Raw genomic sequence first — 22,638 nt, forward strand, 5'->3', positions numbered from 1 at the left:
TATGCCATCGAATACTAATAGGGATATAATAGCAGACATTTGAGGATATCATTATAACTCTCCTACAAAAGCAATAACAATGCTGGTTAACAGCATTGGACACCAGAGGATTAGAAGCATCCTTCATCCGTATTTCATGAAGATAGATGAAGGATGTGTTGACAACAGCATGAAGCCATGGATTCATCATATTTGAGTGCAACAGCGCAAGGCAGTAGTGGAGATGTGTAACATGGTTTGCTCTACTTCTTTGGTCCCTTAACACCATGAGAGTACCTGAGTGGCAATGATAATCAGGGGCCACACTATTCAGGTTGATTATTTATTTTGCATGTGACAGATGCTTGGAGCCTCTATAGCTCATTTGATATTGATGCCCTTTGGTTAGAAAGACCTAGGTCTGAATCTAGGACATTTGTGTTATCCAGGAATAGTTATAGAAACATGCTGGTAACTTTACTATTACTTACTATTATAATAACAGAATTAACTCATGTAAAATATTCTTTATTCATAGAATTTTCGCCTGAGTATCACAGGCCTCATCAGTACAAGTACCAAGGCTAACTAAACAATAACTGCTATATTCACAAAGGGCCACCTAAGTAGCTAAGGTTAAATTTCCTAAATTTATCTCAAAAAACGTGTGTGTGTGTGTGTGTGTGTGTGTGTGTGTGTGTGTCTTTCCCTATCTCCCACAAGAGGGAAAGATGTAGACCATCGGATCTGTTTAGGTTAGGGGAGTGAAGTAATGTTTCACATGTTTCTTTATAAAGCCATTCCATTAGGAACCGACTTTTGTGAATGACTTTAGTTTTGTTCCACTGAACTCTGTCTAGTGTTGATGGCATGCTCATAGAGTTCAGTGGAACAAGACAAAAGTCATTCACAAAAGTCAGTTCCTAATGGAACGGCTTTACCAAGAAACATGTGAAACGTTATTTCACTCCTCTAACCTAAACAGATCCGTTTAGATTAGGGATCCGTTTAGATAACAGACTGCCAACAAATTGGATGGCGTTGGAGGAATTAAACATGCCTGCCTGAGGTTCATGTGCATTGTTTGGAATTGTAGCTAAGCAACTGAGGCTATGAGGCTGCTGTATATTAAGTCTTAATCTTGCATTTTTCTGGCAGGTTTTGCTGTTTTTTGTGGAATAAAACACCCATTTCCAAGAAGGGAGGACCCTGCCACCTCCTAATAAGATGAAAATCCTTTATGAAGGTTCTTTGTACTGAAATTCAAATCCAGGTTTTTCCAACCAAAGGGCATTGTCATTAGTGACTGAGCTGTAAAGGCTCCTGCCAGATGTAGGACATCATGGAGTATTTCATGAATCTCAGGGAGTAAATGCTGCACGATACTGAGGCTCTTCTGTAAAAGGTCACGTGTGATCTGGCAACCTATTAGGTGGATATCTCTAATAAGCTGACAACTCAGGGTATGTGAAAGTGTTTGCATGAATGTTTGTGTACCTTTGGCATTATTCCTAGATTCTCATAAACAACAAACAAAAAGTATCAGTATTATCAAAAACGTTTTTTCAAAACATCTTTATCTCATCACTGTATTTGAAGTGATAAAGGACTCAAGCATGTGATAAAATTACTTCATTTTTAAAAAATTAAACTTTTGTTTTTAAAAAAACAGTATGTAGCATGTTTTTTTTCTTATATCTATTTCAGAGTCCTTTACTTGTAGGTAGGTAGGTTTGTGTGTGTGAGAGAGAGAGAGATGCATAGTTCTTGCCAGATTGCAGAAAGATTCTTAACAAAATTGCTAGTCTGGATGGAAATTCTCTGAATTATTGTTTACACCTTATTTATCTTTGGCTTCATTTGATTTTAACTTCTGGCCAAGAAGTCATATACATTAATTATATTTAATACTAAGAGTAAAAGCTGTAACAATATGCACATTGTTATCATCAGAGACCTTAAGGAAGGCCATACATCATCCACATCAGCTGTCATACCTTCTCTTAAACTCATTCGCACTAGATGCACTCACTACGTCAACCATCAGGCATACTGTTCCATTCTCATCCCTTTCATAACTTAACTGCACACAAACTTAACTTCCGTGGATGCTCCCCCTTGTTCTCCCCCCCCCACACACCTTCCACATAATGAAAATTTTCATCAGCTGATATAACATCCTTTCGGAAGTTTGGAGACTTCTTTCATATTGCACCTCTTTCTCCTGGCTGCCATTGTCTACAGTTCACATACTCTGTCTATCCTTGTAATCTACATCCTGACATCATCTTTATAACTCTTCTTTTGCAGCCTTTCCACAATTTCTTTATGCCCTTGAAACCCAGGAGACCAAATTTCTGTACAGCAGTCTGGCTGGCTTTGAATCAGTACTTTGTAAAGAGACAAAATGAGTTTCCTCATCCTTACATGGCAATATTTGTTTCAGCAGTGCAATTGTTCTCAGAGTTGTATTTGCAATTTTTGCTATGTGATCTTTGAATTTCAAATTCCTGTCTGCCATTAGCTTCAATATCCTTAGCCTCATCAGTTTCTCCAAGTATAATTCCACCAATATAATAATTTTAGAAATTTAATAAGTAATTATTAAATATTATCTATTAAATGATTAATAATTTTATAAGTGTATACTGCTGATAACTTGTTCGCATGAAGCTTATATGAATATATATAAAGGATCAGCAGGTAAGACTGGTTCAGCAGATTTTATGGTATTCATCTTTGTGCCTTTGTTGTTGGAGATGATGCAAGATATCTTTTATGTTATAGGTGCACGGTTTCACTATCAGTTCTATGACAGATCATGGGGACTAATTTATCAGTCTATTGAAAAGTTGGATGAAATGGTAAGATCTTGTTAATTATCACGTTTTGTATTTTCTCTCATTACTGATGTTTGAATTTTTGTATGAAGCAGTTCTCTTAAGATTTCTTAATTGGGAGGTAGTGGGGTGGACTCTAGTGGGATATGATTATGATTCTCAAGACTGTGATCTCTCTTTCTTGGTAAATTGCAAACATATTTTGGATAGTCTTTGTACACGATAGAAATGAATATATAATTCTGTATTATGCAACAGAACTTTATTATTCATTCATTCATTCATTCATCAGTGGCTTTAACAGGCACTAAAGTGTCCACAGCCTTCCAAGTATTATGGTTAGGAAATCCAAGGATACAAGGATAAGGCGGTTACTCCTATGCTCTAAGTATTCTTGTCTTGTAAATTGTGTGTGTTCAGCTGGCTTATTTGTCTTTTCAGGGATGAAAAACCCAAGTTTCCAGGAGGGAAAAAACCCTCTACCTCCATATGAGACTAGCTAACTCACCTTTCGTCGAAAGAGACCAGATAAAGGTTCCCCACACCATGGACGGGAATTGAACCCAGGTCTTTCTGACCAAAGGGCTTCGTCTATACTGACTGAGCTACGGAGGCTCTCCAGAACTATATGCATAGCAAAAATCTTACGTAGCACTTCAGTTACATGGTAATCACTTCACATGGAGGTGGTAACATAGGTTTCCATACTAGTCATCATTTAGTTTGTACGATTATAATACAATTAAGACATGAGATTAACCAAGGTTGATATTATTAAAAGATAGACATGTGGTAGTGAATGGAAACCCAGGAAACAGGTATACCATGCATAGTATTGCAAAGAGATAGGATAATGGCTGAAAATGAATTATATGCCTCCTTTGCAGAAAGTATTATTATTACTGGGGACTCATCGAGGGAGGCCACATATCATTTGCATCAACTATCATAACATTTCCCGAGATCAATACTCATGCACTCACCACCTCCAAAAAGCAATCCATTCCAATAATGCACTGGTCTATGAAAGAGAAATCTAGCTCTCACTCTTTTCTTGACTGCATTCCCAACCTTCTGTGGATGCCCTCTTGTCCTCTCCTCACCCTCAATAATATTAAAATTTCCATCTACTGGTATCCAGTATAATCTCTTTCAGAAGTTTGTGGGTCTCACTGTCTTGATACAACCCCCACTTAGAAGGTGAAGTCATATCAAGACATTGTAAAGAGGCCAAATGACTTCTTTATCCTTACATGCTAATATTAATTTCAGCATTGAAATTATCCTCTGGGTTGTATTTGCAGTATTTTTGATATGTCCCTTGGACTTTAACTTCTGTTTGCTAAAACTCCAAGATCCCTAGACTGCTCATTTTCTTCCAGCATAATGCCACCAATATAATACATCATTGGATATCTCATTACACCAAAGTGCATAGTTTTGCATTTACACACTCTTGCCATAAATACTGTTACAACTTCCATACACCTATGCACTGCCCACAGAATTGGACAAGCCTGGTTCTATTAGTAGCCCTGTGCGCAGCCAATATTCACGTGTTTATCAGCAGAGAGGAAAGAGCTGTTCGGGCTAACATGCAGTGTTATCAAACAGTATGGATTAACATGCAGTGGGGAAATTATGAGAACCATGTAGCTGTAATAGCACTTCATAAGGTTGGAATGCAGCCACCTGTTATTTTCAACATGCTAAAACACTTGGCATCAGTAGAATGTTTGTGTATCCAACTATTAACTATTATAACCATACAGAAGACTTATCTGACTGCCAAGGAACAGGTCAACCATACTTTGTTAGGACGCAACAGCTGTGAAGGCATGCCTCTGCCATAATCCTGTGAGAACACCAAAAGTGATGTCATGAGAGAAGTATGTTTTGCAGAGAATGATGCCACATGTACTAACTGATGAGCAGTGTGCAGACAACAGGCACAGAAATATCCACTTTACAAATGAGAAGATTTTCATCATTGAAGAGTTGTTTAACTGCAAAACGATCAAGTATATGCCTTGGATGGTCACACAGTACGTCATAGCACCCAGGATTCGGAGAGGTCATAACCCCCACGTCAATGATGGTTTTTTGGGGGAGATGATGTATCAGGGGTATCCAAGTTGCATTTCTGTGAGAAAGGATCAAAACCTTCATCAAAGTGTATCAAGGCACTATGCTGAAACCTGTGGTATGGCTCCTGAACAATACATTGTTTCATAGTAGGCAGTGGACCTTCCAACAGGACTCAAGGCAAAGACCACACAACAGCGGTTGGAAGCGAATGTGCTTAACCACATATCACCATCTGATTGGCCATATGAAAGTCTCAATCTAAATCCATTGGATTTTAAATTGTGGTTGGAGCTTGAGAGAGTAGCCTGCAAGAAAAGACATCTTAGCATCACCAGCCTGAAGGTTAATTTGGAGTGAGCAGTGGCAACATTTCTGTCGGATGTTGTGTGGTTCCACCATTGATATGTGGCCTCACTCATTTCAGGCTTGCATGAAGGCAAAAGGGTAAAAGGAATACAAGGCATCCACAGCTAACAAAATAAGCAAACTAGAGAACACACACACAAACAAAATTCCAAACAACAGAACTCCACAGCTTTTTCTGTAGAAGCACTGCTGCATTCATCCAAACCTACTCATGTTGTGTGATGCATGCCTTGCTCTGATTAGACTACATGCTATTAGTTATGGTATCACACAGTGAGTCATGACACTACAATTCAGGTGGACATATTTGGATGTGCCATGTGCCAGATGAACATTATATATCAAGTATTATTCTGTGTATGTGTTTGATCTGATAGAATTATTTGATGTTCGATTAATGTTAATTCATCTTCATCTTGCCAGTCTGGTTGTTCAAGTGGTTAGCACACCCACTCTCTAACCAACAAGTTGTGGGTTCAAATCCTGCAGTGGGCATGGATATTTGTGATTGTCTTTAAGTTGGAGATGAATCTCATTACCCAGTATGAGACCACTTTCCCGCTTATTTGAGGCTGAAGTGGCTTGAAAAAGCTCAATGTTTGGCCTCCTAGAGCAGGATTTCCAGACTATGTAAAAACTAATGAAAAATACAAAAATTATATAAAATTGATAAAAAAAAAAAAAAAATATATATATATATATATATATATATATATAAAAAACCCCTTAGCCCACCCACAGTACAAAATGTACTATAGGTTTGCACATAATCTTTTGTGGACAGGAGCAACATGTTTTATATATATATATATATATATTAAGAATACCAAGCAATTTTTAATATATATATAATTTAATTTATAATTATTTTAATATATAATTTAATATATATAAATTTAATATAACATATATATATATATAAAATCTAGGAATTGATTCACTCAGGACCAAATAAAAAAATATATATATATATTTAATAAGACTGGTATTCAGATTAAATATATTTAATAATATATTTAATCTAAAAGTTTATGCTCTATATATTTTTGAATCCAATGCTTGATTACTAAAATTGCTGTCACTGAGATTTCCTTTTTTGATAATTATGGAAGATTAATTATTTGTGCACATTAACTCGCACTATTACTGATTTATTTCACATATTAATGAATGTAACATAACTCATTAGTCTGGCAGACTTCTTTATTTCTCACAGCAGAATTTTTTTAGAGAATAATTATTCTTTACACTGAGTGCTTTATAAGGTCTTTACTGAAAATGTAAATTTCCTTAACTTCCAGTAAGACTATGCATCATTTCTTAGTTCAGAATACACATCTTCTTCTACACTCTCTCACACTGAGCAGGAATATTGCTTACTTCAGGCAATCTCAGATTAGGAAGTATGGGGATAGAACATAATGGAAGCACGGGGCCAAACCTGTTAGTAATGCATCTGGAGTTTTCGCAAACACTGTTGAAAATTCTGCTGCCACTTATTTTGCCTGATTGTGATCAGAAGGAAACTAAGTACTGGCTGCAGGGGAAACTGACAAGGCCACATGTGGACAGAGACTGGATTCTCTCTTTGTGTGTGGATGTTTGTGAGTCTCATCTCTCATTGCATGTCCCATTTCTTTATCTCTTCCTCTCTACATACACTGCTTGAAAAGAAGTCAACAGATACCATAGTGTGAGGAACAAACAGCCATGGCACCCACATTAATAAGAAATACACCTTTCACTATTTCCTTTCACTATGATGACTGCAACAATCTTATTGGGCATGCTTCCTACAAGCATACAATAGTGATCAATGCGTTTTGGACCATTCTTCCTGTAGGCATGTATTGGGGGAGGGGGAGACAGAAAAGTTCTGATAAACACCTTGAACAAAGATGACTAGGTTATGCAACAAGAGAAAGACTTTTTTTTCCCAGAGGATTGCAAATGATGCAGCTTTGTTGTAACAAGTGTATAACACTTCGTGGGGGAATATGTAGAATAACGTGTAAGTTACATGGTTCTACCTCGATTCCTTCATGGTGATTATCACAACTTTTCAGCACTCCCTCATAATGAGATCCTGGACTGTCGTATGGATTGTCCCTTAATTTCACCCAATGCTCCAGTTCATCCCAGAGATGTTCAAAAAGGTTGAAATGGCTTTGTGGTGGCCAGTCAAGTGTTGTGACATTCATGTTCACAAACCATGTTACAACAGCATCCTTGTGACCAGTGGTGAGCTATAAGGGGCTCGCGTGAGCTCTTTGTTAAATTTTTCTCAAATTTGCGGGCTTTTTATTCTTCTTGTTTACTTTTTTAGTTTTTCAAAAAAAATTTTTTTTTTTTGAAACATATTAAGCAACAAACTCATATGGTAACCTAACAAAAATTAGTCTATTCGGCAGTGTGTAGATTATTTGGAATTATTCTTTCAACTCCTCTATAACGAATGCGTCCAAGTTTGAAAATAAAATAAGTGCATGCGCTATCTTTACCCTTCTCCCTTCTGGTAGCCAATTGTATGGTAAAACCAGTAGCCAATCAAATGTTTTATAAAAGATTTCATTCTTATTATATTTTGATAGTTAAAAAATGTTTTTCTTATGTAAGATAAATGTCTTAGATAAATAGGACAAAAGACAAAAGTGATGAAAATAGGGAGGAACAGAACTACCATCTCAGCCACCCTAAACGGAGAACAAATAGAACAAGTAGACAATTTCATATACCTTGGATCAAAACTAACAGAAACAATAGATGAACTCAAAACAATCAAACACAGAATAGCGATAGGATGGACCACCATGGGAAAATTACAGAAAATCTGGAAAACAGGCAAGATATCTAAACAAGCCAAAATCAAATTATATGAAGCAATAATTATACCAACAGTCATCTATGGAGCAGAAGCAAGGACAGTTAAAAAAAGAGAGGAGAAAAAACTGCTGGCATTTGAAATGAAATGCTTGAGAAAAATAAATAGAACAAGTTGGATAGAAAAGAAAACAAACATCACAGTCAGACAAGAACTACTGTATAAAAAGACAATAATAGAAAAAATTAGAAAACAACAACTGAGATGGTTTGGACACACTGTACGCATGGATGCAGACAGACTTCCTAACATCCTAATCAATACTTTTCCAACTGAAAAAAGAAGGCCTGGAAGACCAAGAATTACCTGGCTGAAATTAATAAAGAACATCTCGGGATGCAAAACATATAAGGAACTCTTTCGAACAGCAAGGAATAGAGAAGACTGGAAGATCCTGCTCAAGAGAAGACTCAACCTGTCTTAGACGGAAGAGAAGAAGAAGAAGATAAATGTAAGATAATAAGTTGATTGTGTGCAAATATTTCATGTTTAGATCATGAAATATTTGTTTAAAAATGATAGCCTTTAGAGGTTGATTGTCCTCTCATACTTTTGGATTAGAATTTGTATACAAGCTGTATTGATAACTGTTTTGGTGTGAAATACGGCTTTTTTTTTGCTCGACAATGCGAGCCCTTTGTCAAAATTTCCATAGCTCATCACTGCTTGTGACACAGTGCATTGTCTTGCTGAAGACAATGGTCAGTTCCATAGGAACATCACAAAGTGTATTGTTCATAAATTTTAGATTCCTCTTGAAGTTCAGTATTTGTGGCACAACAGAAGTCTGATGACAAACCAGTAAAAGCAGGACCATACCATGAATTTCACACTTGGAGTTACGCACTCAGCTAAGAGATGTTCACCGAGCATCTGCCAAACCCACACCCATTCATTCATCTGCTTGGTAGAGGATGTAGCATAATTCATCACTCCATAACACAGCTTTCCAAGCTTCTATATCCCACTATACACCTTTGCACCACTGATGACGACACTGCATGCTGGTTCAAGTAATGCAGATCTTGCATATTGAGCTCCTACTATGGAAACCATGTTGTGAGCTTCTGAATGTTTTTGTGCAAATTCATGTTCCAATTGATTGATAACTGGAACTCTACATTGAACGTGTCAGCTGACAAATGGCGGTTTTTACATATCTTTCATAGCACCCTGTCACATTTGGTGAGTGTGGTGAGTCATCCGCTGTGGGTAGCACCTGCAATTGACTCCTTGTGCTTCCATCTCGGTATGATATCACTGATTGTTGACTTGGGGTGGCCCAATTAGTTAACAATTTGCTGAACAGCTCAGCCCAGATACAATTGTACTGACTTGGGAGCATTTATTCCTCCAATTTATATAGGCTACAAACATTGATTCGTTACATGGCATGATGCACCTTGCCCATGGGGGTATCTGATTTATTTCCAAGCAGTGTATGATGGATTACAATCCAAAAATTCTCCCACAAAAAAATAGTTTTAAAAAATCATAAAAAAAAAAGCAACAAAGATGCAACCAAAAAAAGCCCATCAAAAACACAGCAAAAATGAAACTAAAATAACCACCAAGATTTTTTCTTACCAAAAAAAAAAAAAAAGTAGTTTACACATCCACTTTGCCAGCATCTGTATCCTAAACAGCAATATAAACTGTGGGCACCACCTACGGTCATATCTGAACCAGAATTACCATTCTTATCAGAATCCCAATTGGCAACATCAGCAACCACAGTCCACATCAACTGCCCAAACTACACATTACAAAGTTCCTTCTGCCGCAAGGGTGGTGCTTGTGCATTCAGCAGAACTAACATACCATGCTTGAAACCTCAATCTACTTTGGCTCAAAATTTCTCTACCAAACCAATCTATCCTTTTCTATTGCTTTCCAAACACTGTTAACACTCTGACCTCTTCAACTATCTCTTGCTAATAAAATTAAAGATACCAAGAAATTATATAGTTGGTTTAATCCTTTATTCAAGTGTAAGCAAACAAATTTGCACCTGAACTATTTTCAGAACTGGGGCAACTCGTATAAAGAAGCTAATGACTTCACATCACTTGCCTTAGTATCCCATAATGCCAAGCACATCTCCTTGTAGACATGTACAATGCTATGCCTTTTGGAAAGGGTCACTACACAGACGTTTCGACCTTTATTGAGGTCTCACCAATGGGATTTTGAGGTCAGACCCAGAGGTGATACTAAGGTTGAAGTAATGCAGAAGTCATATTTTCATATACGAGTAGCCAAAAGGTGTCACACCTTATTATTAACACTCTGGATTAGAGAAAGTTGTTGATGTCTTTTTCACTTGGTTTGCTTGTTTGCTTGTTTGCATACACCTGGATAAACGATTAAACCAAGTATATAATTTCATGGTATCTTTAATTTTATAGTATAACCAAGTGAAAAAGACATCAACAACTTTCTCTAATCCAGAGTATTTTAATAATAAGGTGTGACACTTTTGTCTACTCGTACATGAAAATATGACTTTTGTATTACTTCAATCTTAGTATCACTAGTGACCCTTCCCATAATGCATAGCATTATACGAGGATGGTCTGAAAAGTTCTCAGCCTTGACCATAGATGGCAACACTATCAGCAAGATTTTTTTCCTACGTTGGTACATCTGTCATAAGCATCCATGTGAAATTGCAAGTCATTCTATGAAGTAGTTTGTTTTATACAACTGTCTGAAGCAAAAGTGTTGTCTGTATACCTTGAAATGGAGAAAATGAGTATTGCATGCTTATGAAATTCTTTGTAAAAGAAGTTTTAATGCCAAAAGAAATTCATTCAAAGTTCGTAATAGTTTATGGGCACTTTTCTCCTTTGTTTTCGACAATTAAGAAATGGACTGCTGAGTTTAAACATGGCTGTTCCAGCCTTGAAGATGATCCACATGAACCAGAAATCATTGATCAAGTGTATGATATAGTATTGGATGACTAGTAAGTCAAAGTGCATAAAATTGCTGAGACTATAAGCATTTCAAAAGTATGTGTAGGATATATTTTGCATGAAGAATTGCAAATGAAAAAACTTTGCGCAGGATGGGGTGCCATGCTTACTCAGAGCAGATTAAAAATACACTCGCATGGAAATCTCTGAGCAGTGCTTGGAGTATTTTAACAAGAATAAAACTGATTTTGTGCTTCAATTTTTATAGATGAGACTTGGATTCACCATTGCACACCAGAATCCAAAACAGCAGTCAAAACAGTGGACAGAAGCCAGTTGTTCAGTGCCAAAGAAGACAAAGTCGGTTTCATCAGCAGGAAAGGTCATTGCATCAGTGTTTTGGGATGCTAAAGGCTGCTCCAGCTGCCATTATCTCATCAGGACGAGATAATGGCAGCTGGAGCATCGTTGGAATAAATGTATTAGTCTTAAGAGAGATTATGTTGAAAAATAAAAATAATTTTGAAAGTATAAATTCGGTTTTGCATTGTTAGGCCAAGAACTTTTCAGACCACCCTTGTAGTTCGTGAAATCCAAGTTCTCTTCCAATATTTGTCATTTCTTCTATAACAGTTGATTTTTTTTTTTTTTTTTTCTTCAAAATCATTATTAGCATGAGTCAAAATTCTCTTCCATACTCCATGCATGTTGTTTGCAGTTATTTGTTGCCAAGTGTGTGTGGTGAATATTTTCTATTGCATATCCGACACTGTAATTTTTCCAGAACTCTGTTAAGGAAATTGTGTTGTCTCCTGAAGTTTTAATAGTTGCCTGTTCAAATGTGTTTCTTATATAGTAGACCTTAAATGGTATGATGGTCCCTTTGTCTATGGGATGAAATAAAGATGTGTTTTTTGGCAAAAAAAATGACATTAACATATTCACACAATGAACCAAGTGTAGTTGGATGACCTGGAGTATTATCTAAAATCAGTAGTACTTTAAATGCAATGTTGCTTTTCTTGCAATATTTTTCAACAGCTGGGCACAAATAGCTTGAAAGCCAGTCAATGAATACTGCTTGGGTCACCCATGCTTTAAGATTTGACCACCAGATAAGTGGAAGTGATCTACGGTTATAGGCTTCTAGATTACAAGGCTTTGATTAATTTAATCAAAGCCTTGTAATCTAGATTTTAATTTAAAATTGCCTTGAGCATTGCCTCCTGATGAAGTGTTAGGCATTCTTTAGACACTTTAAATCTAGGTTGTTGTTTTTTTTCCTTAGAAATGTAAGTTCTAGAAGGTATCCTTTTGTCTAGAATAAACTGGTTTCATCCACTTTTTTAAAACATTAGGATATTTAGATCTGCGTTCTCATTTGCACTGACTGCCTCACCAGTAATTTTAACATTAATGAGCTGAACTCGATTTTTAAATTGATCACACCAACCAGCACCTGTATTAAACATTTCTTCTAAGTTTTTTTTTTTTTTTCTTTTGCTCTCTTACATAAATTTAAAGCTTTTGTCTGAATGGTGTTCTGCTAAGGCAAGTGCATTTTTGATTGCAATCTTCAATCCATACAGTAAGATGCTGTGTTTTTATATTGCAACACTTCTATTCCTTGTAGATATTTGCAAACCACAAAAAGCTGATGCAACTTTACGTTTGTCTTTTATTTCCCCTGCGTGTTTTAAAATATTCTGTACTGTAGATTCAGGCATTCTGACATCTTGTTTCATTTTAGAGTTGCTGTGACCATGTTTGTCATTCATTCTTCTTCTTCTTAAGTAGCTTCTCCAATTTGGGGGTTAGCAATCATGGTAGGCCAGAGTGTCTGATGCACTGCCATTCTTTTGATCTTGTAATAGCTCTTGTCCATTTTGTTATATCATTCATTCACATCAGATTTTTGCTCTAATGTAATAATGAGCCTCTTCTTTTTTTTTTTTATGCTCATAGTATTTTTATCTTAAGAAATCTTCCTTTTGTCCATTTTGTTAAGTGTATTTCTTAAACTATTAAAATAAATTACATAAACTAACATTATTATGACAGGCAGCAACACACACGCACGCGTGCGCAACAATATCTTTCGAGGCAGCTTGCGTTATTTCAGCTTTTACACCAATCTGCTGAAAATACAAGAATTATCTCTAATATACAAAGTCACTTTCGGAAGATATAATGGAAATTCTAACATCGAAATTGCTACGAACGTCCACTTCACTACAGTAAGTGGCCTCACCCAGCAAAGAAAACAAATATTAAGTAGAAGGAAAGCTCTGAAAGTGACGAATTCCATATATACACTGACGGAACCAAAACTGGAGGGAATGTCGGCTGTTCTTTCATTGCATATAACAGGCAGTCCATTATACAAGAATGCTGCTCTAGACTGCATCCTCTCTGTTCCAACAACTAAGCAGAACAACTTGCTATAGTTCATTCACTTATATATCTCCAGGAATTAGAAGTCAACACCTCGCATCAAAAGACAGCAACAATTTACAGTGACAGTAGAAGCACTATAGACTGCATAAAAAAACCAGAACAACCATACAGTGTTAATAGAACAGACAAGAAAGCTGGTTTGGAATCTCACTCTATCGGGATGGGAAATCATTCTTCTGGGTGAACGCACATACTGGGGTTGCAGGAAATGAGAGAGCGGATCAGTTGGCTAAAGAAGCGGCTAGAAACAAGTTAACAAAAGTACTCGAAATCTGTTATAAAAACATTTGCAGAAGAATGAAACCTAGACTTGTGGGGAAAAGAATGGAAAACATCAAAAAACGGATCATCAAGAAAAGAATTCTTTCCTAGCATCAGAAGCAGACTCTAGCTGAAAAAACATGGCATTTCTTCAGGTTTAACCACACTACTAATCGGACATAGAAAACTAAGACACTACTTACATAGATTCCATATCCTGGAATCACCATCATGTATTTGTAGTTCACAGCTTCAACAGATTGTTGACCACATACTTTACGACTGCCAGCTACTGAACTCCATACGTATGCCCCTAATGCAATACATCATTACTTCTGGAGACAAGCGGCCAGTGTCAAAACAGAGACTTATTGAAAAGTATTACTCAGAACTAATTAAATTTGCCAATAAGATCAACTACCAGTCGTTGTAAAGTAACATAAATTACTGATATTGTATGAATTATAAAGTGTAAATATATGTATATATAAATATAAATATGGATGTAAAAGTCGGAATATGTACATATAGATGTAAAAATATAAATGTAAATATGAATATTAATACAAAATTAGAAATATAAATGTTAATCAGTACTTGGAAGCTACATGTAATATATGCAATAGAGCATGTAGGAATAAATTACCTCCTGGTAGGGTTAAACACACACACACACAATGAGAGGATTAACAAGTGCAGACTGAAGTAGCAGCATTTAAAATCTTAACGGTTATTTTAACTGTGTATGCTCTAGCCTCACATTACCTGAATTTTGGTTTGCATTAAACATTACCTGGTATCATTGTACAATTCTCACTAAATTGAATATCGTTATTCGAACTTGCATTAATCGTGACCTAGCTGCGTACACTTTCTCACTCTAGGAAATTTGTAGGGGAGTACAGAAATAGTGTGCTAAAAGTGTGAATTTCTTTCAGCCTGGTATATACAGTACTTTGGTTGAACTGAGAGAGTTAGTTATAATGGTATGTACTATAATGAGTGTCAGTTGTATTTATCTTTTGAGAAACTAAATGCAGATGTATGAAAAATTTACAGTTTAAGAAATATGGTAAAAAAAAACCAAAAAAAAAAAAAAAACCCAATAACTGTTAAAAGTTAAAAAAAAAATTGTTTTTATTAGGCAATGAATGTCATTGAAGAAATATCTCCAACTGGTTTCTCTTCATACTTAAAAAAATACAGTAATACAATATGTGGAAGGCATCCAATTGGTGTTCTGCTAAATGTAAGTAGATACTTTTCTGAATGATTTCCTTAAAAACAAGTTCAGTAATAACTCCGTGTTATTGTGCAATAATGATTAGGGAAAGGAAGGAGAATCTCTGATAGTCAACAGTTAACGTTGGAAACTTTTTGAATGGCAAGCAATTTCAAGTAGTGATGTACCAGAATTCAAATAGGAAATTTGGTGATCAGACTAAAGTAGAAAATTATTTATTATACAAATATTTAATTTTGTGTATCGTTAGACATCATCAGTGTAAGAAAAAAACAACAGAATGGAATTTGAACATGATATTCCTGAAGTTGCACGTTCATTAAGTTATAAACTATTGGGTTGAAAATAATTAAAAATTAGAAATTGAAATTAAAATATAGCCTATTTATTATAGTTGAGGATAACAATTTCCTCAAACTTTAAGGTTGGTAATACAGTTATTACAATTAAGGTTTGGTTGATGAAGTAGGACTTTAGCAATTTCTTTGAATAAACATTTATATTTATATGTAGATCTATGTAATAATAGATGTTTTCCCATACAAAATCCATACTAAGAGCACTAACAGGTTTGTCAAATGAAAAGAAGGAATGGAGTGTACTGTTGTCAGCAAAGCTATGAATAGGATTGGAAGTCTGAGAGAGCAGGTCATTTATATACAAGTAGAAGAGAGTGGGGGGGAAAGAACAAAACCCTGGGGTACTCCTGCATTGGTGGGGAAATCTGACGAGATTAAACCATCTACCATGGCATGTAGTGAGAAAGTTGGCAATCCAGTTGCAGAGTGAGGAAGGCAGACTATAGGGAAGTTTATTAAGCAGACCCTTGTGCCATACCCGATTGAATGCCTTTTAAATGTCGAGGGCAACCATGTGAGTTTCTTCAAATTTCTCCATGGCTTGAGTCCAGAGGTAGGTGATGAAGGCAGAAAGATCAACTGTAGATTGCAAATGGCAAAGCACATACTGCTGGTCACTGATTAGTTGGTATGACTAAGCAGTTGAAGAGTTGGTTGTTGATGACCTTCTTCATAGCTTTAGAGAGAACAGAAGTGAGAGCATTTGGACCATAGTTCATTGGTTGACTTTTATCACCTTTCTTTGGAATAGGTTGGATGTGAACCTGTTTCCATGTTGTAGGATAGATTAAAGAGGCGATATAAGATAGGTGTTTGTGTCCCGGTTATTTAAGATTCTTCAGATTTCTTTTTGTCATAAGACTATGGGCAACATGAAGGGAGTCATTCTTGGTAGAGTGGTTGATGACCAAACTTTGTCTCGGTCATCAGTGTAGGAATTGGAAGAAGAAATTGATGCCAGTAAGTTAACCTTGTCTTTAGGTGAAGTAACTACGGTACCATCTGGATATCAGAGAGTAGTGGGAATCTGGGTGGGCAAACATTGTGTCAGCCTTGGGAAGGGGCCAGAAGGAGTGACTGACATTTGGTCAAGAGGTGAGCTTGTGGTATTTGGCCCTTTAAAAGTTTGACTTGGACTTGGTGATGATTCTTTTACAACTGTCGCAAGCTGCAGTGTAGACAGAGTGGACAGCTGGAGTTGTGGTCTTTGAGTCTTGAGCCATTCATGGTAAGCACAGGTTTTTTCTTTTACAGTATTGGCATACCTTTTTTAGAAACAAGGCTTTGATGGTAGCTGAGAATTTGGATGGAATGAAAGATGGAAGCCTTAATTCCTGTCAGGATGATTTCTGTTATTCAATCTGAGCAGGTATTTCAATCAGAAGAACTGAAGCAGTAGTTGGACCATGGAAATTATGAATAGAAGTCCCCGAGGTCGTCCTAGTTGTCATCCTTGTAGTGCCAATGGACCTGAGACTGTGAATTGGTGGGTGACGATTGTTCTGTGGCAAAAGAAGCTTGTATGAGGTTGTGGTCTGAGTTACCAAGAGGAGAACCGACAACCACAGTATACCTGGAAGAGTATACTGTGGTTGTTAGGAAAAGCTCAAATGTGTTGGCAAATTGACAGGAGTTGTCAGGTATTCTGGTTGGAAGATTGATGATGAGGTGTTTGTCATCACTGCTGATGGGAAAATACCTCAGCATCCCTGCATGCTTGATCGGTCAAATGGGAGAAGAGTAGCCAGTGTAAGTTGTGGACATTGAAGTCTCCAAGAAGGATGATCTCACTATTGGGATATTTCAACTGCCGAAAGTTCAGCTTTAGAGAGAGAGAGAGATAGTTGAAGAGATCAGAGTGGTTGATGGAGTTTGGGGCGTGATAGAGGGTGCATATGAAAAGGGCAGGTTGGTTTGGTAGAGGTAACCTTTGGAGAAGGTAACAGATTGTGAAATTGGTTGATGGGGTTGGTGGTAGTAATGAGCTTGTATATTTCATAATCTTTGCCACACATTCAGAGATAACCTTGATATAAGGTATAGGAGTCTTGTGGAGTTCTTCTCTTGGGAGAGTATTATATATTTATTGTTATTATCCAATAACTAAATAATTGAATTTTATCCAATTAGTAAAGGCATTTGTTTGATAGTTTCAATGCTTGTTTAAGTGATCTTTGGAGGAAAAAATCTTGTGTGCTCTGTATAGACTAAGGATTTTATGATGCTATAATTTGGACATGGTTGGGAAACTGATGTATTATGAATATAGCCTCTTATAAACATTGGTTTTCAGTAAACAGAAGTACAAAGTGATCCACTTTCCATTGGATATGTATATCCAGAAAGGAATCATCCTTTTGATGATTTTTTATATAAATGGAATTCTGGCTTTGTACGATTCCAAAAATTATGTCTGCAATTATGGAGACAACTACCATGTCTGAATGTGATTTTTTAATGAAACTTGTAACATAATGATTAAAAATATATACACATTAGCACAAGAATAATGTTTAATTTTCCAAATATTTTGGTCTGAATATTACAAACCATCTTCAGTGGCTACATAGGAATAATTTTAAAAAAACAAAGTGGAATATGAACAATTGATCATTCATACATAGAACGCGCTGCGTGATGTCATATCGCTAAGTATTAGAAGAGTAAACATTTAAAAAAAATAATAATAATAATTAAAGATATTAATTCAGAAATTCATATAATGATCTTAAATAACATTACACTGATTAAAAAAAAAAAAAAAAAAAAATTAATTAATGTGTTATCCTGATTAAACTTTCCCAAATTTTTGATATAGATATACAGTCATAACGATTCAAGTTAGGACGTTGAAGTAAGGCCTCTACACTTTCTTTAAATAAACTTTCAAATTTGTAGCGACATCTGTGTAGGAGGAGAATCTTGGACCAAAAGATGTTTTGGTTTGTTTCTAATCCTTGCTGAGCTAATCCAGATTTCTCAGGTTTCTTGTGTTCAATTGATGACTGATGCTCTTGAATTCTTTTTTCTATAGAACGTCCAGTTTGTCCAAAGTAGGAAAGATTACAATTACAAGGAACTTGATACACACCAGGTAGAGACAAGGTTGAGCGTTTATCTTTAGATGAAGGAAACTGGATGGATAATTTGTTAATATGTGTATAAGTGGCTGTTAGATCATATTTCTTTAGAATTCTCGCAATTGGTTCTGAAATCCTGGAGATGTAAGGAATTGGAACTCGACGTATTGAATCTTGGTTGTTATGTGTTGGTTTGTAAGAATCGAAAAGATGTTGTGTACTCTTTTCGGAGAAGCCATTTAGTTTCATGTGATGTTTGATAGTTGAAAGTTCCTTCTGTAATAAATGAGAAGTTGAACAGTTAGTTTTGGCTCGTCGGATTAAACATTTTGTGACTGTTTTTTGACAAGGGTGATGAGCAGATTCTTTGAGAATATAATGACCTGTGAAAGTTGGTTTTCTGTAAACTGTTGTTGTAAGAATACCAGAAGGTGAACGGATGAGAAGGACGTCTAAAAAGGATAACTTGTTGTCTTTTTCAATTTCCATGGTAAACTTTATACGAGGATGTAAGGAATTGATACTGCTTAAAAAGGAAGGTAAGGAGTCTCTGTCGTGAGGCCATATAGCAAAGATGTCATCTATATATCTAACCCAAAAGGATGGTTGAGGGAATATAGATGAGAACAGGACTTCTTCTAGATTTCTAAATAAAAGTTTGCAAATAAAAGTGTGAACTTCCCATGGCTGTTCCTTCCACTTGGTTGTAAAATTTGTTTTGACATTAGAAATATCCAGAGTGCATTACGAAATCAAATAGTTTTATAATATCTTGTTTGAAGATGTCAGCTAGTAATTCCAAAGTCTCTTTGAGAGGTAGATTCGTATATAAAGATTCTATATCAAAGGCAACATAAGATCTGTAGTTGTAGAGAGAAGTTTTTTAATTTATTTAAGAAATCAGAAGAGTTTTTCAAAAAAGAACATGAGTTGCCAATGTGTGACTTCAATAATTTAGATAGATATTTTGCTATGCGATAGTTAGGAGAATCAATCAATATCTGTATCAAAAATTTGGGACGGTTTAATCAGGATAACACATTAATTTATTTTATTTTATTTTTATTTATTTTTTAATCAGTGTAATGTTATTTAAGATCATTATATGAATTTCTGAATTAATATCTTTATGTTTTTTTTTTAAATGTTTACTCTTCTAATACTTAGCGATGTGACATCACGCGGTCCTTTCTATGTATGAATGATCATTTGTTCGTATTCCACTTTGTTTTTTTAAAACTATTCCTATGTAGCCACTGAAGATGGTCTGTAATATTCAGACTGAAATATTTGACAAATTAAACATTATTCTTGTGCTAATGCGTATATATTTCTAATGTTTGAATGTGTTTACTTTAACTAGAAGAAAATAACACTTGTTTTGACCTTTATATCAAGGTCCACATCTAGAATACATACACAGGGACACAAACTTATCAGGTTACATTACAGTGAACTACAGCATAGCTGCTTTGGTCAACCATTGACTCTAGCCTTGACGTCTGGCATGGAGGGAAAAATAGTAATTAAATAAGTATATATTATATATCAGTGAAACTGCATTAGCGGCTACTGGTTTGGGTTTCGTTTACTATAGTCCTGTTATTTTCAAGTTCTGTTTTGGTTTTGAGGACCATGGATCAGTATCAATTTTTATTCTTTGTTTCTGTATCCAATATATGGGTTACTGATGCTCGAAAGATTTTGTTTTTTTGTTTTATTTTGTGTTATGTGAATTACAATTATTGAGAGCCATCTAAATCCGTGGGCATTTTAAGTCATCATTTTTGTTAAGATTAGGCAGATGGATTAGTATTTTGCAGGCTTCTTTGAATTTGATTCATACAAAATTTTGGTATGATTATTAGGACTGGTTACCTTTCTAGTAAATTCTGTGGCATGTTTGAAATGCATTATTAGAAAGGTCTGATTTTCCATTATGAGTAATGAAGGAATTTGATGTGTCATTTGTTTTCTGTTTCACCTATGTAGGGTAAGTTACATGCAAGAGAAAGAAGGGATCCTTAGAGGACTAAGTACATTTTTTAAGTGTGGATGGTTTAAATGTACTATTCACCTTGCATTTTTGTAGTATTCTGTGTAATTTTTCTGATATTCCCCAAACATAAGGAATGTCTGTCTTTATTGTAATATTTACTTTTGGTTGTATATTTGTGAAGGATTCTGTGGATTGTTTTCCTGCTGTAGCCATTTCTTATAAACATTTTTCAGAACTTGCTCTTAAGAGCAGATTGTTAACTCTGTTTTTTGAGGGTGCTAATGAAACCTATTTTTTGTGTTGGGTGGTGGCATGAGTTTGTATTGTGTGCGTGTGTGTGTGTGGGGGGGGGGGGGTTACAGTAAACAGTGTAGGATACACTGCCCGAAGGAAGATGTGACAGTTGTATCCAGTAATAATAACAGGAATAGAAGTAGCAGGGTACGGCATTTTTTGGCAGGATAGGAAGGGAAAGCATTGTGGTGGAGTACTGCTTATGATAAGTGACGACTTATGTCCTCTAAGAGTGGAGGCTTTGGAAGGCAGTGACACTAATGATTTTGAAAGCATATGGTGTGAGGTAGAGATATGCGAGATGGGATATTTAGTGGGGTGTTGCTACAAACCAGGGAGCACAGAGGGTGGGGACCAAGAGATGTTTAGACGGTTGAGCTTTGCAAGTGCAAGAAGAATGATTGTTATGGGAGATTTTAACTACAGCAGTATAAATTGGGGAGAGGAAGATGCATGTAGCAATAAGGGAATGGAATTTCTAGAATTCTTGAAGGACAAATGTCTTAGGCAACATGTAATAGAGGGAACAAGAGGTTCAAGAGTTTTGATTTAGTCATAGCATCAGAAGACTTGATAATAACTGAGATGACATCTCTCCCACCAGTTGGAGAGAGTGACCAGATGGTTTGACTTGGAAAATGAATAGACATGCAGGAGTATCAAAGAGAAGGGAATGTATGTGGAATTATAAGGCAGGTGATTATAATTGTCTTTGACGTCAACTTGGGGAAGTTTCATGGAGGGATTGGAAGGCCAGGATATCATTAGTGCTTGCGAAATTGTGAAGGAATATTTGTTAGCAGCAATAGTAAGCTATATTCCACAAGTGAAGAAGAGGACACAATATTATAATAGTCTTTGACGTCAACTTGGGGAAGTTTCATGGAGGGATTGGAAGGCCGGGATATCATTAGTGCTTGCGAAATTGTGAAGGAATATTTGTTAGCAGCAATAGTAAGCTGTATTCCACAAGTGAAGAAGAGGACACAATTTGGTGTAAAGTGGATGACAAACAATATTAAACAGGAACTGCATGTGAAAAGGAGGCTATGGGAAGAGATATAAGGAGACAGGTGAAGAGCAGATGCATGAAGAATATAAGACACAGGCCAGGAGAGTGACTAGTATGGTAAGGAAGGAGAAACTGGAATATGAGAAGAGATTATCCCTAAGATCCAAAGAAAATCCTAGGGAATTTTTTAGCTATGTGGCTAGTAGTAGGAGAAATGATTGTGGAAGAATGATATTGTGGGATAAAAATGGGAATAGAGTGAATGATGCAGAGGACATAGTGGAATTCTTCAATGAACACTTTATTGGTGTATTTATTTCATCCTTGAGGAGTAAATTTTAATACTAGAGGGATAAGGCAGGTTTAGAGGTGCAGGAGGAGAGCATGTTTCAAATAGTGAGTACTCTGGATGTCAGTAAAGCTGTGGGACTGAATGGTATTTTCACCATGAGTTTTGAGAGAATGTGCTAAGGAACCGACAGTTCCTTTGACCTGGCTTTTCAATGAAAGTCTGGCTATGGGAAAGGTGCCCAGTGAATGTAAGGAAGGTAAGATAGTGCCATTGCATAAGGGCGGTAGCAGACTGGAAGTGTCTAATTATAGGCCAGTTTGTGTGTCATCAGTAGTTAAGATCGTGGAGAAATTAGTTAGGGACCATATACAACACTGGGAAGATGATGGTAATGTGATCTGTGAGAGTCAACATGGATTTGTGAAGGGACGCTCTTGTTTTATTAATATGCTAGCCTTTTATAATAAAGTTACAAGAGCAGTAGATGAGGGAAAGGCATATGCTGTCATTTTCTTGGATTTAGCAAAGGCATTTGACAGGATTCCACATGATAAGCTGATATTTAATTG

At 36.1% G+C, this 22,638-nt stretch overlaps 1 protein-coding gene across 2 annotated transcripts in view; it reads left to right on the top strand.

Moving 5' to 3' along the window:
* LOC150101675 (protein MEMO1-like) overlaps positions 1 to 22,638 on the top strand; it is a 193,340-nt gene that overhangs the window by 146,013 nt on the left and 24,689 nt on the right. For both annotated transcript variants that reach the window (XM_090401000.1, XM_090401001.1), the window contains exons 7-8: positions 2,767 to 2,843; positions 14,935 to 15,039. In XM_090401000.1, the coding sequence (XP_090257126.1) occupies positions 2,767 to 2,843; positions 14,935 to 15,039 (182 nt within the window). The remainder of the gene's footprint in view (positions 1 to 2,766; positions 2,844 to 14,934; positions 15,040 to 22,638) is intronic.

This window comes from Typopeltis vanoorti, chromosome 11 (genome assembly GCF_054136105.1).
Source record: "Typopeltis vanoorti isolate ZY-2024b chromosome 11, IOZ_Tvanoo_1.0, whole genome shotgun sequence".
Classification (NCBI taxonomy): domain Eukaryota; kingdom Metazoa; phylum Arthropoda; class Arachnida; order Uropygi; family Thelyphonidae; genus Typopeltis; species Typopeltis vanoorti.